The sequence below is a fragment of the Perna viridis genome, chromosome 12 (genome assembly GCF_037379345.1).
Source record: "Perna viridis isolate PV_CMFRI_1.1 ecotype Kerala chromosome 12, ASM3737934v1, whole genome shotgun sequence".
Classification (NCBI taxonomy): domain Eukaryota; kingdom Metazoa; phylum Mollusca; class Bivalvia; order Mytilida; family Mytilidae; genus Perna; species Perna viridis.
The window spans coordinates 10,351,552-10,376,814 of NC_142456.1; the positions used below are offsets into that span (position 1 = coordinate 10,351,552).

General features: G+C 35.0%; 2 protein-coding genes across 2 annotated transcripts; both read left to right on the forward strand.

The window, feature by feature from the left end:
* The first annotated feature begins 1,536 nt into the window (after positions 1-1,536).
* LOC148601153 (uncharacterized) lies at positions 1,537-7,050 on the forward strand. Its single transcript, XM_088556174.1, has 6 exons — positions 1,537-1,694; positions 2,717-2,938; positions 3,044-3,085; positions 3,925-4,010; positions 6,011-6,095; positions 6,792-7,050. Exons 1-6 carry the CDS (start codon positions 1,637-1,639, stop codon positions 6,980-6,982), a joined length of 684 nt encoding a protein of 227 aa, XP_088412300.1. The 5' UTR covers positions 1,537-1,636; the 3' UTR covers positions 6,983-7,050.
* Positions 7,051-17,582: 10,532 nt separating this feature from the next.
* LOC148601154 (uncharacterized) lies at positions 17,583-23,107 on the forward strand. Its single transcript, XM_088556266.1, has 5 exons — positions 17,583-17,741; positions 18,764-19,132; positions 19,972-20,057; positions 22,066-22,150; positions 22,849-23,107. The coding sequence occupies exons 1-5, from the start codon at positions 17,684-17,686 to the stop codon at positions 23,037-23,039; spliced, it is 789 nt and encodes a 262-aa protein (XP_088412392.1). The 5' UTR covers positions 17,583-17,683; the 3' UTR covers positions 23,040-23,107.
* Positions 23,108-25,263: the final 2,156 nt, after the last annotated feature.

The following is a 25,263-nucleotide window of genomic DNA, read 5'->3' on the forward strand; positions in this document are numbered from 1 at the left end:
GTAGACCCTCTTTGACAGTTGTGAGTATAGAAGTTAAAAGTTTTGAAAGAGGTTTGGTGGTACATTTTGCAGATCCAGCTATGAAACGTTGTTTGTATGGATTCTTGTGAAGTTTAGGAATCCAGTACATAGACGGTAAATCACAATCATCGTCCTTGGTAGAGAGACCAAAAGACGATAGCACAGATTTATGGTTTTCCACAATCTCTTCTTTGGAGAGAGTGGTAGCAATGTAGGTCCTATCACTGCTATTATTTTCTACGTCTACCTCTGATGATAAACATTGGATATAAAACGTTTTGCAGACAAAAACAATGTTGTTTTGGGTTTTGTCTGCTGGTACGACAACATACTTGTCATGTATAGTAGACAATGTTTTTGCTACATCGGGATCTTTGAAAACTGATGCAGCCTTGACACTCATTGACCTACTTAAAACCATTCGTTTCAAAATTAAAGACCTCACGGCCTTTAACCACTCTGACAGAGAATCAATGTCTTCTTGTTCTCGTAAATCTCTCTTCAAATTATTTTCCTCGTTGTGTCAATGTATATTTCCCTTTTATCTGCTTGAATGAAATCTGTCTTCCTGTGATTGTAATTGAAAGGTATTTTGTATAATGTAGACAAAAGACACATATACTGCATTTTTATTTGATTGATTGATTGATTGTTGGGTTTAACGCCCGAGCAGCAATATTTCAGCTATATTCAGGCGCTGAACATGAAAGGGGTGATAAAATGAATATGAAACGATGAATGAAAAATGGGATGGGACACAAGGATAATGGGATCGACAAATTTTGATTGCCACAAGATAAAAGGGGGGATGGGTAGGGTTGGGCAATTTAGCCTCCTGTGACGGAGTGCAAAGGTTCCTACCACAGCAGGGTTCTTTAACGTGCTAGGAAAGTGTCATCTTACCCAACACGGTGCACCAATATGGTTTGAGGTCAGGCTTTCAGTATTATAGCCCGACAACCCCAGCATGTAACAGGCCAGGGGTACCCCCATTCCCACCACCTACGGCACACATCCCAGTTGCTCTGTGGGCAGAGCGCCTAGCCCCCGTCTAGGTTTCTGAGCACTATTTAGTCGCCTTTTACAACAAGCTTAGCGCTGCTGCAGACCTATTCTTTTGACACCCGGACCTGCACGGGGCTCCATGTTTCATATCTTTAACTCTAACCAGGAGATATTTTACTGCTTTTCAAACTGAAATATGTTTCGAAATGGAGGACGATTCTTAGAGAAAAAAATGACTTAGAAATAAAAAGGTTTCCCAACTTAATATATATCAACGGTTATATAAGAAAAACTTTACACCGACTGCTTAAATTTTATTTTGTATGTGGTCTCATTATTAAGTGATTGTAAGGGTATCCTTAGATAGACTGTTAATGGGCTTCTAGTGTAGCTGATAACAGGAACGAACTTTCATCCTTAATATTTGTTTTTGAATAAATTATGCGTGCGTTAGGTAGGATAGGCATTCCGGTTGCATATTGCAAAGGTTTTGTTATTCTGTCCTTCATCGTTGTTGTCGTTGTCACAGATGTGACGGGCTTTCCTAAACAATATTATATATAAATGTGGTTTTCTCGACTTATACCGTCACTGATCCAAGGCTCAGAAGATGTGGAAACAACTAATTTTAGTTCTGTTCAGCGCTGTGCTTATTCGTGATGCTGCAGGTAAGGGTTGGTTGTATTATTGTTTACACATGAACTTAAAATAGTAGTCTTTAGAGTATACTAATTGAAATCAAAATAAAAAAAAATCAGTTATCTTAACCATTGTAAACTAGACTTTAACCAGCGTTATTAAATTTTAAACGCACCATTTATTATTATTATTATTCATTTTCTGAATAAAACATTTATTACAAAGTAATGCAGTTATGCAACTATAAATTTTGTGTCGTCCTTTGTCAAATTTCTTTTTTCGTAAATGCAAATGTGTTGAATATGTGTTTTTCAATAAGGAAAACAACTGTTTTCGTCATTATTGTTCTCTTAGTGTCGTAAAAGACAAACAATCTGAATTTCCTATATATTTTATCTCAACTTAATCTTTACACAAATATATAAATGCACTTTTGTTTTGGAAGATGTGTTTTTAGTGTGTACAATTTTTTGATGCATAAACCCCTGTCTGCTTAATGAATACAATTCATTAATTGTTAATTTAACTAACCTTCCCTTTGCATTTACTTAATTTTTATTATATTTAGTTCCTTAACTTTTCTTTATTGTTTATATTTTCTGTTCACCTTTGACTACTGATTTTACCTATTTTGAATAATCGTTTAATGCTAATCATTTGTGTTGAAATATACCGTAAATAATAAACCGTAATGGAAGCGGGAGGCTTAGCGCGCTGTAAAAACCTTGTTAACCCACAATTCATATCGGGAATGCCGGTACAATGGAAAGACCATTGCGGTGGATTCCAACTTTCTGGTTATTATCCTGGTATTGCCATTTGTAATACAGACGTTCCTTTTGACTATTGCCTAGATCTATCAGTTTGGTAATTTGTTAATAACCATTTCATTTACTTCTAAATAATTAAGAAACATACATTGTTTCATTTTGATTTAATCATGACATAATGTAATCCTGATGTGTTGATTTTATATAAAAGCTTACTTGTCTCAAATCTAGTCGGTAAAGAAACTTAAAGATTTCCACAACATTAACTTTTGTTGTTTAAGGACACTGGGGACGTTGGGGATCAAGATGGCGAAGATGGGGTGGAAATTATGGTTACCGACGTTGGTCTTGGGGGAATTGGGGTCACCATAATCATCACTACTACCGTACAACAACAACAACTACTTCTCCAACGACAACAACCACTACTCCAAAAATAACAACCACTACTCCAACCACAACAACTACTGGTCCAACGACAACAACCACTACTACTCCAATAACGACTATAACAACTACTCCAACCACAACAATCACAACACCCGTATCTTGGGGGAATTGGGGTCACAATACTTTTCAGAACTACCGTACAAGAACAACCACTACTCCAACAACTACTCCAACCACAACAACCACAACACCAGGTCCATGTAAGTAATGATTTAATATTTCGTAATGGCGGCGTTGTAAGGTTTATCTAAGTATACGTAGCAGTCCGCCTAAAACAATGTAATATTTAAAAAAAATGTAATTAATTAGTAAAACACCAAAATTAAAAGTAAATGTATAGATTTTTAAAGTCCTTGATGTCCTAGGTTTTATTATGTACATGCCCACTTAGTTTTTTTTTTACATCAAATGTTCCAACATTCAAATTGAAAAAAAAATTAATTAACATAATGAAACTTGCAGTTTATTCGAATTTCGGAGGTCGATAGACATAACATTCTGAAAATATTACTCAGAGTTCATTAAAATGGAATTATTTCTACGAATGATTTTATCTAAACCTTTGTTGGAAGGTTCATAACACTAAAACGGACAACCTCATATCTTAAGAACGTCCTCTTTTCAATATTATATCTAGAAATCGAAACACCAAAATTTGTAATATAATAAGCTTAAAATTATCATTCAGTCAGAGGATTTTTTTCCGATCGATTCCTTGTTCGTTGATCAGGTAGCTAAATATTGATTTTTTTTTAATAACAATGATCCCCTTCTTCAGCGCACCTCATGTATCTCAAGGCTTGTTTCTCATACACACTAATTCTTAATATTTTGATACAGCTTATTAAGCGCATAGAAATGCATGTTTCCCAGATTTACTCATATACGCTTCTTTTTATTTTCAATTAACTTAAGGATACATATATGTTGTGTGCAATGATTTATGCCTCTATTTTTATACTTTCGAAAACGTTCATTTATCACACATTTTGTCATAGACTGTGTTTAAAATGTATGTAACATATGTTCTTGTTTGTAGGTCATGATCCAGGAAAGTTGGCTCTAAATGTAACTGGAAGGATGTATTCATTCAGCTCAATTCAACTTGGATTCCATGCAGCACAGGTATGATCTTTTAAATTTGATAAAATATACTTACAATTTTATATAGTAATCATTCTTAAATCAACAATTTAGATAGTACAGTGTTTCGTTAATCAAATCTAATTAAAGCTATCCAAAACCTTTCCTCAAACCACCTATGACTGCTTTCAAAGCCAGACAGTTTGTTAAATATGTTATTATGGACAGAAATGTCTAAGCCGAGCTTGACTCCAGGCGAGAGTTGCCCCTGTTTAGTCAGAGTCAAAAAGTCAAATGTTGCAAACTGATGCACCAGTTTTCAATATTCACAAGTACGGTGCAAACGTGATATGTTTGCCTCGATGTCCCATCTGTGACCTCCAATATTTTGGCGAATCCGAACAACCTTTTCGCATACGTTTGAACGGACACAGTGCCGACCTTAAAAAATTTTACTCCTTTAGGTTCCGAACCAATGTCTCGAGAATTTTTACCTTATACAAATCCTAATCGTGGAAGAGAACAAGATCCAAATAGAGTGAAGCGGAGGGCTTTGGATAATGGAATACCGTGGTGTACATCCACACTGAATTCATTGAAAAATCATTCAATTCTTCCATGCTTTGTGATTTCTTTTCCTTACAGTGATTTTTACGTGTTAATTTATATGTTTACATAGTCCAAGATAATCTCAAGAAATGTGTTTCAATGGTTCACTAAAATTGATTGTGTAGTGAGTTTTTCATTCCATTTACTATCGTGCACACTCAATATTTTAAGGCACTGATGATTTTTTTTTCATTTATATTTTCTCGGCGGGTGTACCTACCGGTACACCTGGTCCATGTTCCCAGTTTTAGTGGAGTCCGAGTTGCTCATTTGCTTTTGTTACTTTGTATGTATGATTTTAGTTACTTTATGTTCATTGTTGTGTATTTCTGTTCTCCATGTCCTGGTCTTTGTCCCTTGATTACATTCTTTTGATTACCGCTATAACCTTAGTTACCTTGATTATTCTTTCTTATAGCGAAACATCTTTATGACGGTTTGTTTCATGGCATATTATAGGAATGTAGATGTATGATTTATACTAATTGATAGTCGGTATAGTTTTGTTTTTTACATAAAGCGCTCTTTTATGGTAACGGAAGTCGCCTAATCGTAATTTTTTTCTTTCACTGGCCAAATATTGATAACATAATGGCATTTCAAAAACTGTATCGAAATTGCAATAGCGTTTCATTTGTAATTTGCATTATGAAAAAGGACATTAAAGAGATAGTTCTTGTTTTTAATTGCCTCATGATTTAACAATTTTCTCGAACTAAAGGCTAACTGATGGACATTTTATGACACGTCTTTTAAGATTTGTTTTTTTGATAACCTAAATGTCTTGAAAGTTGTTTTCGAAGGGGAACCAAGATTTCTATCACTGTTTAGGAGTCGACAAGTGACCCGACTGAAATTTAACCAGTATGAGAAATCATATTAAATAAACGGAACTCACTCTTGCACCTGGTCGCGTATTATAAATTATATCAATCATCAAATTTAGTTAATGTGAATAGTTAATATTCCAGGGCTGATTTTTTTCTTGAAGCCCTTTTGTTTAGACACACAAATTAAGGCCCTCGATATGCTTGCATATGATTTTGTGTGTACCCATCGATGAATAAAAATACAACAAATTCGGAATTGCATCTTTAGTGCGTCTGTATACTAAACTTTTGAACGCAGCTGCGAAAAATTCAATAGTTTAATTAAATATGTACGAAAGATATGTACTTATTTATGTACTTATCATAATTTGACTTTATAGATTGAAAAGACAGAACAATCCTAACATCCCTAATTGACCATGCAAACATGAGTAAAATGGTCAGGGATGTTGTATGAAAATATATATATATATTATAATATATTTATCATATGTTTCAATAAGTTAGGTAATTTAAGCCAAGTGTTATGGTGTTGAACCTAAGGCTGAAAAATAAAAGTAAGAAACTCTCATTATATTAGTAAATAATTAATAAAATTTTTAGGATTGTTGTGAAAAGATGGGAATGATCCTTGCTTCGATTGAAACGCAACAGGAACAGTTAGAACTTGCTAACGCAATTCCAAACCGTAAGTTTATGTTTAGATATTTCTATGATTTTGGTTAAACAAATTTTCATTCCATTTCGATTCATGATCAACACGAATTCATGGTAATTATGTGATTTCATGTTTTGTAATCAATAAGTTGCATATTCATTTGACAATTTCGACAGTTTCATATTGAACTTAACGTTAGAAAACAAGTTTCGTAAAATTATAATTATTTCTTATATGACGTACATCAAATGCTTGTAGACCACAGCTGTCATAAAACAGTTGTAAATACAATGTATATGACCTACATCAAGGACATATCACGGTTTGATTTCTGAAGTCATATATAAGGTTTATCCTATATTAACGACGTCACAGTAAAACTTGCTTTACAGTGGTTGGCATTTCGTGAACCACATAAGACTAAGTCTTTTCATAAATATGAAAGCACTCCTGTTTGAATTTATACAATTTGCAAACATACCACTTTATTATTGATTTACAATGGGCAGGACAATTTGGATGATACTCACTATTTTTTCTTTGGATGAGAGAAAAAAAGGAACAGATGTATCATAAAGGTGACAAAATTTTCGTATAACATCATACTTTATGACATTGCAAGAAAAATTTTAAAATATTTATGGATAGTTGTAACTTTTGCTTTCAATGAGTATTTTAAACATTTCATTTTTCCTTTCTCGAAGTTTTATTTCATTTTACTGACAGCTACCAACTGGTGGATTGGTCTATTGTATATTGGTTATTGGCATTGGTTGTCCGGCAACACTTTCGCATATTCGAATTGGATAGCTACTCCCAGTAGTGCTGCAAATTGTGCACATTTGATTACTAATGCGGAATGGATTGGTGTGGCCAACTGCGTTACCCCGCACAGATTTATTTGCGAAAAGAACTAAACAGTCATCTAAACAGCCATACACATTCTGATGTGTAATTTTCAAATAAAAACATTTGCAAGACTTTCTTTGCTTGTTTCCTTAATGCATACATGTATAGTTAAAAAGATATCAATGCATTGCAATTAAAAAATAACTCACAATATGCAGTGAAATCTCTTGTTATATTATGAAACGTATTAATTTTTGCGGTTGCTAAATTTCCCAGGTTTCTGACAGGTGAATGTATTCGTGGATTTCAATTTTCGCGGTTTCAAAAATTGATAAACGTTACATAGTGTTAAAACTCATTTGCGCTGGTACTATTTATCGCGGTTTTCCGTCCACCACGAAAATTAATACGCTAATAGTATCTTAAATAAGACAATTCTGTATCTACCTTTCATACTCACCTAGATTGTTTTGGAAGGGTAAAAGACATACAATCTAAAGCCGCAACATCTTGAAGTAAAATATAGTACGCGTTGAAGAATTTCATTCTCATGTTCGTTTACCACACAAAAGCACATTGAATATAAAATACTAAAAAGCCTTTGAAAAAGAGTATCTTCATCTTACCTAATTCTTAATCAAAAGCTTATTTGGTAATTTCTTTTCATGTGTTGTCTTATCACAACCGAACTGATATACCATAGCTTGCCGAAAATACGCAGACTATTTGTACTCTTCTTGAATTTTTACAATAAAGCTTCTGGATAGGGTTATAGTCATCACTATAAAATTTGTATGGTCGTCATCACGAACTCAAACGTCGACTGTATGATGTATCAATCTTCACCATTACAACTGATTTATACACCGTGTCAAAATTTTCCTTTCCCCTTCCATCTACACTGGATGTGATATTTTATGTGCAATTCGATTGGTGTTTTAAGAACAGCATATGACACTTTCAACTGATGCACTTGGTTGATGGTCCCAGTTTTGCTGATTTACATTTTATATGAGTGTGTTATTTTATTCATGTTGATCGAATCATGGTTCACATAGTTTCCCCTCAACTAAACTGCTTATCATATCTGTCTGAAACAGTTTTTGCACATGATACGTTTAGTTACATTCTATAGCGGCATCACATTCTGTTGATGAATAAAATTTCATATACATTACTTTTTTATTTATATTTACCTTAAGAAAAACAGATCGAATGCATATATTAAAATTAATTTACGGTTACGATTTAAGGTTTAAAAGCACCATTCCATATAGCATTTAAAATAGGGTGGCGTATGTCAGAAATTGATCCTCTATTATTACATGTTAGATGCCACAATAATAAATGATTATATTTTTGTCATTTGTCAAATTATAACTTTAGAACAATTCAATGATTCCACATTAACATTGAAATTGTCAGTGCCTTTTGAAACCTATAAAACATGTATATGCGTAACATAAATATTTACCGTCAACTTTCGTAAGGAATGATGTATGTAAAATATTTCGCAATGTTTCACTTTGGCGATAGACATGAATGAATGAATTTATTCTCATGAACTATATACATAGTTACAAATATAATACTACATTGAACAAATACACATAATTGTAAAGCATTTGTTTTCATACAACATAAAAACAGTTGCAGTTAGTTAAGTAAATCAATAGATAGATTCTTACCAGGAGGATTGACTCTCATATGCTTTATAAATCTACATGGTAGCACTTGATGATCTGTGGTAACTATCATAAACATGATTAGATATACCCACATTACAAAATCTGCTGCTCACTTCTATACAGAACTGCGTGCCTGTAGTAAATAAATGTCTGGCGACATCATCAGAGTATCAGTACCATTTTTTTTACTTGTTTACTTATAAGTTATTTACTTGTTTTTGATAGCAGGTGACTGAACCACATTTTCCTTGCTAAACCGTTGACATACTTTATATACACTTTGTAAATAACAGGTTTTTTTTTCTTGTTTTCTATATTAATGTCATAGATCCTTTTTCGTATAATTACATTGTATTTATTAATTCATGCATAAATATCTTTGTTAAAGAGGATATAAAGAAATGAAAGAATGAATGCATACTTACAATTTATTAACTGAAAAGCTTGTAACCTTGACCCGCCCCGTGCAGGTCCGGGTGTTAAAAGAATAGGCCTGCAGCAGCGCTAAGCTTGTCGTAAAAGGCGACTAAATAGTGCTCAGAAACCTAGCCGGGGGCTAGGCGCTCTGCCCACAGAGCAACTGGGATGTGTGCTCCAGGTGGTGGAATGGGGTACCCCTGGCGTGTTACATGCTGGGGTTGTCAGGCTATAATACGGAAAACCTGACCGCTAACCATAGTGGTGCACCGTGTTGGGAAAGATGCCACGTTCCTCGCACGTTAAAGAACCCTGCTGTGGTATTCGATAGGAGTAGGAACCTTTGCGCTCCGCCACAGGAGGCTAAATTGCCCGACTTTACCCATCCCTCCTTTTTCTAGTGGCAATCAAAGTTTGTCGACCCTATTGTCCTTGTGACCCATCCTTTTTTTATCATTTCATTTTCATTTTATCATCCATTTCATGTTCATTGTCTGAATATAGCTGAAATATTGCTGCACGGACGTTAAACCCCAACAAACAAACAATGTAACCTTGACCCTTCACGACATAGGGAAATGAACATAAAGTACAACCTTAAAGTCTCATTTCTAAGCGTAGCATTGAGAAAATATCTACGGCACTATTTTCATTACTTGCCAAAATACACCTTCATAGACTATCAATAAAACAATCAGTTATGTATTAAAGTGCCGCATGTAAAAATTCACAAAGACTTTACAGGATATGTATTCCTCATTCTTCAAGACTGTGCTAATATAGCAGTAACAAATAAATAATTAAATTTCAATTTGCAATACTTTTTAGATATAAAGTAGTTGACCGTTATTTACAATACATGCATTGGCTAAATTCCCCAATTTGATTTAATTTCATATTTTACTCTTTATCTAATTCAAGTAAGAAATGAATAATCAATTAAAAATCAATTACAATGAGACTTTGATTGCGATGACTGGGTTATTGTAGGGATAAAGGTGAGTATCGACCCGAGTAGATATCACAGTTCATTAGACTATCCAAATTAACAATAGCAATGATTTTTCGAATGATCTTTGTCCTTGGATTGCGTTATGTTTAATTCCGCTAGAATATTGGTTCTCTTGATTACTCTTTCCCTGTGTAAACAAATCGATAGTTCAAACGGTGAAATAAATTCTGTAATTTTACTATCGGAATTTCTTCTGCCATAACATCACTAAACCAATATCAACCCGCCTATCACAAAATCAATGAGACATGGCGAATACACCAATGTTGTATGAGGCTATTCAACCACGAACACGCTATATGTATTATCAAATATCAAAAGACAACAAAACGACAGCCCGGACAATTGAATAATCAATTATATATTGAAATGACGCATATTAAAAAAAAAACCTGAAAACTTCTAAAAAAATTTATATCACATTTTCCTTCTTCCTTCTAGAATATGTTAATAAAATATAATCAATCACATCAATCTATTGTTCAGACGGTATATTTACCATTTCAAAGTTTTGACACCACACCTAGTACCAGCCTAATGAAAATAGGGGGAACATATGTATAGACTTCAAACTCTCTCATTTAACAGTGGTTTGTACAAAACTTCACGGTTTGAATCTGCAAACAGGTAACTTGAAAACGATAACAGTTGTAACTTTTGGGACATTTTATTTAAAAACTCGCCCCGTGCAGGTCCGGGTGTTAAAAGAATAGGCCTGCAGCAGCGCTAAGCTTGTCGTATAAGGCGACTAAATAGTGCTCAGAAACCTAGCCGGGGGCTAGGCGCTCTGCCCACAGAGCAACTGGGATGTGTGCCCCAGGTGGTGGAATGGGGTACCCCTGGTGTGTTACTTGCTGGGGTTGTCAGGCTATAATACGGAAAACCTGACCGCAAACTATAGTGGTGCACCGTGTTGAGAAAGATGCCACTTTCCTCGCACGTTAAAGAACCCTGCTGTGGTATTCGATAGGAGTAGGAACCTTTGCGCTCCGCCACAGGAGGCTAAATTGCCCGACCTTACCCACTTCCCCTTGTTCCAGTGGCAATCAAAATTTGTCGACCCTATTATCCTTGTGACCCATCCTTTTTTTTTCATTTCATTTTCATTTTATCATCCATTTCATGTTCATTGTCTGAATATAGCTAAGCTTGTAAAAGGCGACTAAATAGTACTCAGAACCCTAGCCCGGGGCTAGGGCGCTCTGCCATCGGGTGTCCTTATTACATGTATTAAAGTGGAAAATTGTTTTTGTGCTTTTTTTTTCTGGCAAGCAATTATTAAGTAGAAGTCTTTACAAAATCAAACAGGATTTTAGTGGGAGGTTTAATTGTGATTTTCTTATAAATGTAAAGATCTAAATACAGAAAGGATTATTGCCACATAAAATATAGCATATGTAGACCAAAAAAGCATCGATGATCATTTGTTCCGTGGTTTATTTCCAATTCATGAATTACCTTACCATAGGTAGTGTCTGAATTTTATAAGGACTGGTACTTAGTGTGGTAAATTGTTTTGGGCTTTACGGTATATTCACGAACAGATTACACTTTGGTGTGCTCGGTATTGTCTTGTCAAATGATTTTCTCACATTCGCACTTGTGGTATATCTATATCTACATTAAACTTTATTAAATAAGGATTTTTATTTCAATGGCTTTGTCTGCAAAAATGAACTGACGTAGACAGTAAAATAAAAATTTCTCCGTAATAAGAGATCATAATTTAAAAAAAATAACTGTTGAAGTGAAGAACTGTAAAATTTTATAAGCTTTGAGTTTACAACACATGGTTTCCTTCTTCCTGCTCAATACAAAAATACCCATCATTTGAATATGTTAGAAAACTTTGTATTTTAAAACAGAGCTGCTCGAAATAAATAATCAATCAACTGTCAATTACATTACCTTTGCTTACGAAGTATATAGCTACATTACAAAAATACTGAGAGGATTTTTTTATGATTGATGGATTGTTGGGATTTAACGTCCGAGCAGCAATATTTCAGCTTTATTCAGACGATGAACATGGAATGAATGATAATGAATGATAAAATGAAAAAATGGGATGGGACACAAGGATAAAAAGGTCGACAAATTTTGATTGCCACTAGAAAAAGGGGAGGGATGGGCAAGGTCGGTCAATTTAGCCTCCTGTGGCGGAGCGCAAAGTTTCTTACTCCTATTGAATATCACAGCAGGGTTCTGTAACTTGCGTGGAACGTGGCATCTTTCCCAACACGGTGCACCACTATGGTTTGCGGTCAGGTTTTTCGTATTATAGCCTGATAACCCCAGAATGTAACACGCCAGGGGTCCCCCATTCCACCACTTGGTGCACACATCCCAGTTGCTCTGTGGGGACAGCGCCTAGCCCCCGGCTAGGTTTCTGAGCACTATTTAGACACCTTTTACGAGAAGCTTAGCGCTGCTGCAGGCCTATTTTTTAAACACATTATCAGAAATAAATACAAACCGAATTCTGGTGAACATGGTCCGAGTAGTAGCCCAAAATATACACTAAATGTGTATTGTTAAAATTAATCGAAAAAGCTCAAACATTTCTTGTATATTTCATAAAATTATTAATGAGATTAAGTTCCTAAAGCACGAAATTACCCGAAGAAGGTTTGGTATTTTTACCGATATAAACATTGCTTAACTAATTGACAGTTTGCTTGTAATTTAGAATAACGTCCTAAAATATAGGCTGGACTGTAGAGATGAATAAAGGAATAAAACCTAGATGCGTTTTAGGATAAAAATGTTCAACATGGCGAAATATGTCCTTTACTTTAGAGTATATTAACATGTATTACAATTTCTCCAAGGTTGTTACACAATTGACAAATTCATCACTTTTTAAGCAAGCATAAATAGATCGTAAGGAAGGAGTAATAAAAAGAACCACGATTCTAGCAGAAATCAAAGTAATCAAGGGACAAAGACCAGACATGGAAAACAAACAAACACAACAAAGAACATAAAATAATCAAAATAATACATACAAAGTAACAACGGTAATTGAGCAACTTGGGCTGAACTAAAACCTCGGAGCATGGACCAGGTGCACCGGAAGGGTAAGCGTCCTCTGCTTTTTTAGAAACAATCGCCGAGTTACTCACAGAAAGTCAAGGAAAGAAAAAAACTTTGACGCATTGAACAAATCAGTTTTCATCGTGCAGATGGATACACCGTAACGATCCACGAGTTCATGATAACGACCATGAAATTTCTGTAGTGATGAATCCAATCTTGCATTAACATAACCCTGTTACAGAAACTAATTGTAAGATGTCTAGCGCCCCGTGCAGGTCCGGGTGTCAAAAGAATAGGCCTGTAGCAGAGCTACGCTTGTCGTATAAGGCGACTAAATAGTGCTCAGAAACCTAGCCGGGGGCTAGGCGCTCTGCCCACAGAGCAACTGAGATGTGTGCCCCAGGTGGTGGAATGGGGTAGCCCTGGCATGTTGCATGCTGGGGTTGTCAGGCTATAATACGGAAAACCTGACCGCAAACCATAGTGGTGTACCGTGTTGGGAAAGATGCCAAGTTCCTCGCACGTTAAAGAACCCTGCTGTGGTATTCGATAGGAGTAGGAACTTTGCGCTCCGCCACAGGAAGCTAAATTGCCCGACCTTACCCAACCCCCCTTTTTCTAGTGGCAATCAAAATTTGTCGACCCCATTGCCCTTGTGTCCCATCCCTTTTTCATTTCATCATTATTTCATGTTCATTTTATCATCAATTTCATGTTCATCGTCTGAATATAGCTGAAATATTGCTGCTCGGACGTTAAACCCCAACAAACAAACAAACAAACAAAAAGAAGTCTAGCGTGATACAAAAATACTTCGTAGTTACGACAAGCTCTGGCATAACTCCATACGCAGGTGCTGAAGGTATGTTGACAATACGGAATGAAAAATAATCACGTTTGTCGAATAGTTTGGTCAATAGTTTTCCTTTACTTTTGATCTCTAAGTGTGGGTCAAGGTATGAAGCCGACTCCACGGTGTTTGTAGCAACGTTTTGGGTTGATGTGATGTTTCAAATCCCCGAAACTAGGATTGTTTAACGAAAATGCGTCAAATATATAGATTTAAATATTTACCTAAACGATGTCCCTTCGTTTAAATCAGATAAGCTGTAAAGTCAGCCTCATAAGAGTGAAGGAATAGGTCAGCAAGTAGAGGAGCACAATTCGTTCCCTTTGAAATGCCGACCGTTTGTTGAAAGAACGGGTCCATCACACTAGACAAATATGTTGTCGATAACAAATTCAAAGATTTTGAAAACATCTTCTTCGGTAAATTTGGAAGATGATTTGGAATTATTTTTTTAAAGTATGAGGAATCTACCAAGAACTACATATTTATATCTAGGTTTACCATATTGTGATATATAACTACGATATATAATGCTTGTAAATCATAGGTTTTAATGCTATTATATTCTGATACTAATCTTGAATGAGGGTTTCCAGAAGATCTTTGGTATTTTCCAGGATCCACATTGCATTAACTCCACTACGATAGTAACAAGTGTCGAGGTAGGACTGTTGGGCAGCTGTGAGTATAGAAGTTAAAAGTTTTGAAAGAGGTCTGGTTGTACATTTTCCAGCTATGTAGCGTAGTTTGTATCGATTCTTGTTCTTGTGCATAAACGGTAGATCACAAGCGGTAGAGACCAAAGAAGGATAGCGCAGATTTATTGTTTCCCACTATCTATTCTTTGGTTAGTGCGGTGCCAGTATAGGTGTTATGACTAATATTATCTTCTACGCGTACCTCTGATAATAAAGATTAAAAACGAAATTGTCGTGGTTCATATCAATAATATAAATATACCCCTTAAATTCAGCTTGAACACTTAATTTCGTTTCAATAAAAAGATTAATTTCCTCTCCCCAGTTCCGCTGATCAAGAAGAAAATGCGTCAGTCAGTCATCACTATTCAAATTTTGTTAAAGTAGTCTGCTTGAATGACTATGTACCAGAAACTAGTTAAAGAGCAATCAAGGGAACCAAGGCTACAGCGGCAACCAAAAGAATGCAATCCAGGGACAAAGACCAGACACGGAAAACAGACACCCACAACAAAGAACACAAAGCAACTAAAACCATACATACAAAGTAACAAAAGTAAATGAGCAACTGGGACTCCACTAAAAACTGGGAGCATCGGTAGGGTAAGCGTCTTCTGCTTTTCTAGAAACACCCGCCGAGTTATCATGGTGCTGATAACACACAGGAGCCGAAGGGATGTTGCCACAGATTAAAGGAAAGTTAACAATTCTGAATGAAAAGTCATCACGTTTGTCGTAAAGTTTGGCCAATAGCTTTCCTTTACCATCGATTTCCAAGTGTAGGTCAAGATATGAGGCCGACTTCAAAGTGTCTAGTATCCTTTATCTCAAGTTCTCTTGGGTAGATGCGATGTATCAAATCCCCGAATTTAGGATTGTTTAAAGATAATACGTCATCTATATAGCGGAAACTGAGATTGAAGGATCTAGCCAAACGATATTCTTTATTTCTGATCAGATCAGCTATAACGTCAGCCTCATAAGAGTGAAGGAATAGGTCAGCAAGTAAAGGAGCACAATTTGTTCCCATTGAAATGCCGACCGTTTGTTGAAACACACGTCCACCACACTGGACAAATATGTTGTCAATTAAAAATTCCAGCATTTTGTAAACATCTTCCTCTGCATATTTGGAAGATGATTTGGAATTATTTCGTACAAAGTATGTGGGATCTCTACCAAGAACTATATATTTGTATCTAGGTGTACCGTTTTGTTGGGAAAAACAAGGATGTATACTGTTTTTAAGTCGGGATTTTAACTGAGTATGGGGAATAGAAGTATACAGTGTTGAAAAATCATAGGTTTTAATAGGTTTTATATTCAGACAATAGTCTTGAACTGATTTTCTCCAAAAGATCTTTCGAGTTTTTCAGGATCCACATTGAATTAATACCACTACGGGAGTAACAAGTGTTTTGGTAGGACTGTAGACCCTCTTTGACAGTTGTGAGTATAGAAGTTAAAAGTTTTGAAAGAGGTTTGGTGGTACATTTTGCAGATCCAGCTATGAAACGTTGTTTGTATGGATTCTTGTGAAGTTTAGGAATCCAGTACATAGACGGTAAATCACAATCATCGTCCTTGGTAGAGAGACCAAAAGACGATAGCACAGATTTATGGTTTTCCACAATCTCTTCTTTGGAGAGAGTGGTAGCAATGTAGGTCCTATCACTGCTATTATTTTCTACGTCTACCTCTGATGATAAACATTGGATATAAAACGTTTTGCAGACAAAAACAATGTTGTTTTGGGTTTTGTCTGCTGGTACGACAACATACTTGTCATGTATAGTAGACAATGTTTTTGCTACATCGGGATCTTTGAAAACTGATGCAGCCTTGACACTCATTGACCTACTTAAAACCATTCGTTTCAAAATTAAAGACCTCACGGCCTTTAACCACTCTGACAGAGAATCAATGTCTTCTTGTTCTCGTAAATCTCTCTTCAAATTATTTTCCTCGTTGTGTCAATGTATATTTCCCTTTTATCTGCTTGAATGAAATCTGTCTTCCTGTGATTGTAATTGAAAGGTATTTTGTATAATGTAGACAAAAGACACATATACTGCATTTTTATTTGATTGATTGATTGATTGTTGGGTTTAACGCCCGAGCAGCAATATTTCAGCTATATTCAGGCGCTGAACATGAAAGGGGTGATAAAATGAATATGAAACGATGAATGAAAAATGGGATGGGACACAAGGATAATGGGATCGACAAATTTTGATTGCCACAAGATAAAAGGGGGGATGGGTAGGGTTGGGCAATTTAGCCTCCTGTGACGGAGTGCAAAGGTTCCTACCACAGCAGGGTTCTTTAACGTGCTAGGAAAGTGTCATCTTACCCAACACGGTGCACCAATATGGTTTGAGGTCAGGCTTTCAGTATTATAGCCCGACAACCCCAGCATGTAACAGGCCAGGGGTACCCCCATTCCCACCACCTACGGCACACATCCCAGTTGCTCTGTGGGCAGAGCGCCTAGCCCCCGTCTAGGTTTCTGAGCACTATTTAGTCGCCTTTTACAACAAGCTTAGCGCTGCTGCAGACCTATTCTTTTGACACCCGGACCTGCACGGGGCTCCATGTTTCATATCTTTAACTCTAACCAGGAGATATTTTACTGCTTTTCAAACTGAAATATGTTTCGAAATGGAGGACGATTCTTAGAGAAAAAAATGACTTAGAAATAAAAAGGTTTCCCAACTTAATATATATCAACGGTTATATAAGAAAAACTTTACACCGACTGCTTAAATTTTATTTTGTATGTGGTCTCATTATTAAGTGATTGTAAGGGTATCCTTAGATAGACTGTTAATGGGCTTCTAGTGTAGCTGATAACAGGAACGAACTTTCATCCTTAATATTTGTTTTTGAATAAATTATGCGTGCGTTAGGTAGGATAGGCATTCCGGTTGCATATTGCAAAGGTTTTGTTATTCTGTCCTTCATCGTTGTTGTCGTTGTCACAGATGTGACGGGCTTTCCTAAACAATATTATATATAAATGTGGTTTTCTCGACTTATACCGTCACTGATCCAAGGCTCAGAAGATGTGGAAACAACTAATTTTAGTTCTGTTCAGCGCTGTGCTTATTCGTGATGCTGCAGGTAAGGGTTGGTTGTATTATTGTTTACACATGAACTTAAAATAGTAGTCTTTAGAGTATACTAATTGAAATCAAAATAAAAAAAAATCAGTTATCTTAACCATTGTAAACTAGACTTTAACCAGCGTTATTAAATTTTAAACGCACCATTTATTATTATTATTATTCATTTTCTGAATAAAACATTTATTACAAAGTAATGCAGTTATGCAACTATAAATTTTGTGTCGTCCTTTGTCAAATTTCTTTTTTCGTAAATGCAAATGTGTTGAATATGTGTTTTTCAATAAGGAAAACAACTGTTTTCGTCATTATTGTTCTCTTAGTGTCGTAAAAGACAAACAATCTGAATTTCCTATATATTTTATCTCAACTTAATCTTTACACAAATATATAAATGCACTTTTGTTTTGGAAGATGTGTTTTTAGTGTGTACAATTTTTTGATGCATAAACCCCTGTCTGCTTAATGAATACAATTCATTAATTGTTAATTTAACTAACCTTCCCTTTGCATTTACTTAATTTTTATTATATTTAGTTCCTTAACTTTTCTTTATTGTTTATATTTTCTGTTCACCTTTGACTACTGATTTTACCTATTTTGAATAATCGTTTAATGCTAATCATTTGTGTTGAAATATACCGTAAATAATAAACCGTAATGGAAGCGGGAGGCTTAGCGCGCTGTAAAAACCTTGTTAACCCACAATTCATATCGGGAATGCCGGTACAATGGAAAGACCATTGCGGTGGATTCCAACTTTCTGGTTATTATCCTGGTATTGCCATTTGTAATACAGACGTTCCTTTTGACTATTGCCTAGATCTATCAGTTTGGTAATTTGTTAATAACCATTTCATTTACTTCTAAATAATTAAGAAACATACATTGTTTCATTTTGATTTAATCATGACATAATGTAATCCTGATGTGTTGATTTTATATAAAAGCTTACTTGTCTCAAATCTAGTCGGTAAAGAAACTTAAAGATTTCCACAACATTAACTTTTGTTGTTTAAGGACACTGGGGACGTTGGGGATCAAGATGGCGAAGATGGGGTGGAAATTATGGTTACCGACGTTGGTCTTGGGGGAATTGGGGTCACCATAATCATCACTACTACCGTACAACAACAACAACTACTTCTCCAACGACAACAACCACTACTCCAAAAATAACAACCACTACTCCAACCACAACAACTACTGGTCCAACGACAACAACCACTACTACTCCAATAACGACTATAACAACTACTCCAACCACAACAATCACAACACCCGTATCTTGGGGGAATTGGGGTCACAATACTTTTCAGAACTACCGTACAAGAACAACCACTACTCCAACAACTACTCCAACCACAACAACCACAACACCAGGTCCATGTAAGTAATGATTTAATATTTCGTAATGGCGGCGTTGTAAGGTTTATCTAAGTATACGTAGCAGTCCGCCTAAAACAATGTAATATTTAAAAAAAATGTAATTAATTAGTAAAACACCAAAATTAAAAGTAAATGTATAGATTTTTAAAGTCCTTGATGTCCTAGGTTTTATTATGTACATGCCCACTTAGTTTTTTTTTTACATCAAATGTTCCAACATTCAAATTGAAAAAAAAATTAATTAACATAATGAAACTTGCAGTTTATTCGAATTTCGGAGGTCGATAGACATAACATTCTGAAAATATTACTCAGAGTTCATTAAAATGGAATTATTTCTACGAATGATTTTATCTAAACCTTTGTTGGAAGGTTCATAACACTAAAACGGACAACCTCATATCTTAAGAACGTCCTCTTTTCAATATTATATCTAGAAATCGAAACACCAAAATTTGTAATATAATAAGCTTAAAATTATCATTCAGTCAGAGGATTTTTTTCCGATCGATTCCTTGTTCGTTGATCAGGTAGCTAAATATTGATTTTTTTTTAATAACAATGATCCCCTTCTTCAGCGCACCTCATGTATCTCAAGGCTTGTTTCTCATACACACTAATTCTTAATATTTTGATACAGCTTATTAAGCGCATAGAAATGCATGTTTCCCAGATTTACTCATATACGCTTCTTTTTATTTTCAATTAACTTAAGGATACATATATGTTGTGTGCAATGATTTATGCCTCTATTTTTATACTTTCGAAAACGTTCATTTATCACACATTTTGTCATAGACTGTGTTTAAAATGTATGTAACATATGTTCTTGTTTGTAGGTCATGATCCAGGAAAGTTGGCTCTAAATGTAACTGGAAGGATGTATTCATTCAGCTCAATTCAACTTGGATTCCATGCAGCACAGGTATGATCTTTTAAATTTGATAAAATATACTTACAATTTTATATAGTAATCATTCTTAAATCAACAATTTAGATAGTACAGTGTTTCGTTAATCAAATCTAATTAAAGCTATCCAAAACCTTTCCTCAAACCACCTATGACTGCTTTCAAAGCCAGACAGTTTGTTAAATATGTTATTATGGACAGAAATGTCTAAGCCGAGCTTGACTCCAGGCGAGAGTTGCCCCTGTTTAGTCAGAGTCAAAAAGTCAAATGTTGCAAACTGATGCACCAGTTTTCAATATTCACAAGTACGGTGTAAATGTGATATGTTTGCCTCGATGTCCCATCTGTGACCTCCAATATTTTGGCGAATCCGAACAACCTTTTCGCATACGTTTGAACGGACACAGTGCCGACCTTAAAAAACTTCACTCCTTTAGGTTCCGAACCAATGTCTCGAGAATTTTTACCTTGTACAAATCCTAATCGTGGAAGAGAACAAGATCCAAATAGAGTGAAGCGGAGGGCTTTGGATAATGGAATACCGTGGTGTACATCCTCACTGAATTCATTAAAAAATCATTCAATTCTTCCATGCTTTGTGGTTTCTTTTCCTTACAGTGATTTTTACGTGTTAATTTATATGTTTACATAGTCCAAGATAATCTCAAGAAATGTGTTTCAATGGTTCACTATCGATAAAATTGATTATGTAGTGAGTTTTTCATTCCATTTACTATCGTGCACACTCAATATTTTAAGGCACTGATGATTTTTTTTTCATTTATATTTTCTCGGCGGGTGTACCTACCGGTACACCTGGTCCATGTTCCCAGTTTTTTAGTGGAGTCCGAGTTGCTCATTTGCTTTTGTTACTTTGTATGTATGATTTTAGTTACTTTATGTTCATTGTTGTGTATTTCTGTTCTCCATGTCCTGGTCTTTGTCCCTTGATTACATTCTTTTGATTACCGCTATAACCTTAGTTACCTTGATTATTCTTTCTTATAGCGAAACATCTTTATGACGATTTGTTTCATGGCATATTATAGGAATGTAGATGTATGATTTATACTAATTGATAGTCGGTATAGTTTTGTTTTTAACATAAAGCGCTCTTTTATCGTAACGGAAGTCACCTAATCGTAATTTTTTCTTTTACTGGCCAAATATTGATAACATAATGGCGTTTCAAAAACTGTATCGAAATTGCAATCGCGTTTCATTTGTAATTTGCATTATGAAAAAGGACATTTAAGAGATAGGTCTTTTTTTTAATTGCCTCATGATTTAACAATTTTCTCGAACTAAAGGCTAACTGATGGACATTTTATGACACGTCTTTTAAGATTTGTTTTTTTGATAACCTAAATGTCTTGAAAGTTGTTTTCGAAGGGGAACCAAGATTTCTATCACTGTTTAGGAGTCGACAATTGACCCGACTGAAATTTAACCAGAAATGAGAAACCATATTAAATAAACGGAACTCACTCTTGCACCTGGTCGCGTATTATAAATTATATCAATCATCAAATTTAGTTAATGTGAATAGTTAATATTCCAGGGCTGATTTTTTTCTTGAAGCCCTTTTGTTTAGACACACAAATTAAGGCCCTCGATATGCTTGCATATGATTTTGTGTGTACCCATCGATGAATAAAAATACAACAAATTCGGAATTGCATCTTTAGTGCGTCTGTATACTAAACTTTTGAACGCAGCTGCGAAAAATTCAATAGTTTAATTAAATATGTACGAAAGATATGTACTTATTTATGTACTTATCATAATTTGACTTTATAGATTGAAAAGACAGAACAATCCGAACATCCCTAATTGACCATGCAGACATGAGTAAAATGGTCAGGGATGTTGTATGAAAATATATATATATATTATAATATATTTATCATATGTTTCAATAAGTTAGGTAATTTAAGCCAAGTGTTATGGTGTTGAACCTAAGGCTGAAAAATAAAAGTAAGAAACTCTCATTATATTAGTAAATAATTAATAAAATTTTTAAGATTGTTGTGAAAAGATGGGAATGATCCTTGCTTCGATTGAAACGCTACGGGAACAGTTAGAACTTTATAACGCAATTCCAAACCGTAAGTTTATGTTTAGATATTTCTATGATTTTGGTTAAACAAATTTTCATTCCATTTCGATTCATGATCAACACGAATTCATGGTAATTATGTGATTTCATGTTTTGTAATCAATAAGTTGCATATTCATTTGACAATATCGACAGTTTCATATTGAACTTAACGTTAGAAAACAAGTTTCGTAAAATTATAATTATTTCTTATATGACGTACATCAAATGCTTGTAGACCACAGCCGTCATAAAACAGTTGTAAATACAATGTATATGACCTACATCAAGGACATATCACGGTTTGATTTCTGAAGTCATATATAAGGTTTATCCTATATTAACGACGTCACAGTAAAACTTGCTTTACAGTGGTTGGCATTTCGTGAACCACATAAGACTAAGTCTTTTCATAAATATGAAAGCACTCCTGTTTGAATTTATACAATTTGCAAACATACCACTTTATTATTGATTTACAATGGGCAGGACAATTTGGATGATACTCACTATTTTTTCTTTGGATGAGAGAGAAAAAAAGGAACAGATGTATCATAAAGGTGACAAAATGTTCGTATAACATCATACTTTATGATATTGCAAGAAAAATTTTAAAATATTTATGGATAGTTGTAACTTTTGCTTTCAATGAGTATTTTAAACATTTCATTTTTCCTTTCTCGAAGTTTTATTTCATTTTACTGACAGCTACCAACTGGTGGATTGGTCTATTGTATATTGGTTATTGGCATTGGTTGTCCGGCAACACTTTTACATATTCGAATTGGATAGCTACTCCCAGTAGTGCTGCTAATTGTGCACATTTAATTACTAGTGCGGAATGGATTGGTGTGGCCAACTGCGTTACCCTGCACAGATTTATTTGCGAAAAGAACTAAACAGTCATCTAAACAGCCATACACATTCTGATGTGTAATTTTCAAATAAAAACATTTGCAAGACTTTCTTTGCTTGTTTCCTTAATGCATACATGTATAGTTAAAAAGATATCAATGCATTGCAATTAAAACATAACTAACAATATGCAGTGAAATCTCTTGTTATATTATGAAACGTATTAATTTTTGCGGTTGCTAAATTTCCCAGGTTTCTGACAGGTGAATGTATTCGTGGATTTCAATTTTCGCGGTTTCAAAAATTGATAAACGTTACATAGTGTTAAAACTCATTTGCGCTGGTACTATTTATCGCGATTTTCTGTCCACCACGTTAAAACTCATTTGCGCTGGTACTATTTATCGCGGTTTTCCATCCACCACGAGCCCCGTTCAGGTCCGGGTGTTAAAAGAATAGGCCTGCAGCAGCGCTAAGCTTGTCGTAAAAGGCGACTAAATAGTGCTCAGAAACCTAGACGGGGGCTAGGCGCTCTGCCCACAGAGCAACTGGGATGTGTGCCCCAGGTGGTGGAATGGGGTACCCCTGGCGTGTTACATGCTGGGGTTGTCAGGCTATAATACGGAAAACCTGACCGCAAACCAAAGTGGTGCACCGTGTTGGGAAAGATGCCTTGTTCCTCGCACGTTAAAGAACCCTGCTGGGGTATTCGATAGGAGTAGGAACCTTTGCGCCCCGCCACAGGAGGCTAAATTGCCCGACCTTACCCACCCCCCTTTTTCCAGTGGCAATCAAAATTTGTCGACCCTATTATCCTTGTGACCCATCCTTTTTTTTTCAATTCATGTTCATTTTATCATCCATTTCATGTTCATTGTCTGAATATAGCTGAAATATTGCTGCTCGGACGTTAAACCCCAACAAACAAACAAACCGTCCACCACGAAAATTAATACGCTTACAGTATTTTAAATAAGACAATTCTGTATCTACCTTTCATACACACCTAGATTGTTTTGGAAGGGTAAAAGACATACAATCTAAAGCCGCAACATCTTGAAGTTAAATATAGTACGCGTTGAAGAATTTCATTCTCATGTTCGTTTACCATACAAAAGCACATTGAATATAAAATACTAAAAAGCCTTTGAAAAAGAGTATCTTCATCTTACCTAATTCTTAATCAAAAGCTTATTTGGTAATTTCTTTTCATATGTTGTCTTATCACAACCGAACTGATATACCATAGCTTGCCGAAAATACGCAGACTATTTGTACTCTTCTTGAATTTATACAATAAAGCTTCTGGATAGGGTTATAGTCATCACTATAAAATTTGTATGGTCGTCATCACGAACTCAATCGTCGACTGTATGATGTATCAATCTTCACCATTACAACTGATTTATACACCGTGTCAAAATTTTCCTTTCCCCTTCCATCTACACTGGATGTGATATTTTATGTGCAATTCGATTGGTGTTTTAAGAACAGCATATGACACTTTCAACCGATGCACTTGGTTGATGGTCCCAGTTTTGCTGATTTACATTTTATATGAGTGTGTTATTTTATTCGTGTTGATCGAATCATGGTTCACATAGTTTCCCAAAAACTAAACTGCTTATCATATCTGTCTGAAAAAGTTTTTGCACAGGATACGTTTAGTTACATTCTATAGCGGCATCACATTCTGTTGATGAATAAAATTTCATATACATTACTTTTTTATTTATATTTACCTTAAGAAAAACAGATCGAATGCATGTATTAAAATTAATTTACGGTTACGATTTACGGTTTAAAAGCACCATTCCATATAGCATTTAAAATAGGGTGGCGTATGTCAGAAATTGATCCTCTATTATTGCGTGTTAGATGCCACCATAATAAATGATTATATTTTTGTCATTTGTCAAATTATAACTTTAGAACAATTCAATGATTCCACATTAACATTGAAATTGTCAGTGCCTTTTGAAACCTATAAAACATGTATATGCGTAACATAAATATTTACCGTCAACTTTCGTAAGGAATGATGTATGTAAAATATTTCGCAATGTTTCACTTTGGCGATAGACATGAATGAATGAATTTATTCTCATGAACTATATACATAGTTACAAATATAATACTACATTGAACAAATACACATAATTGTAAAGCATTTGTTTTCATACAACATAAAAACAGTTGCAGTTAGTTAAGTAAATCAATAGATATATTCTTACCAGGAGGATTGACTCTCATATGCTTTATAAATCT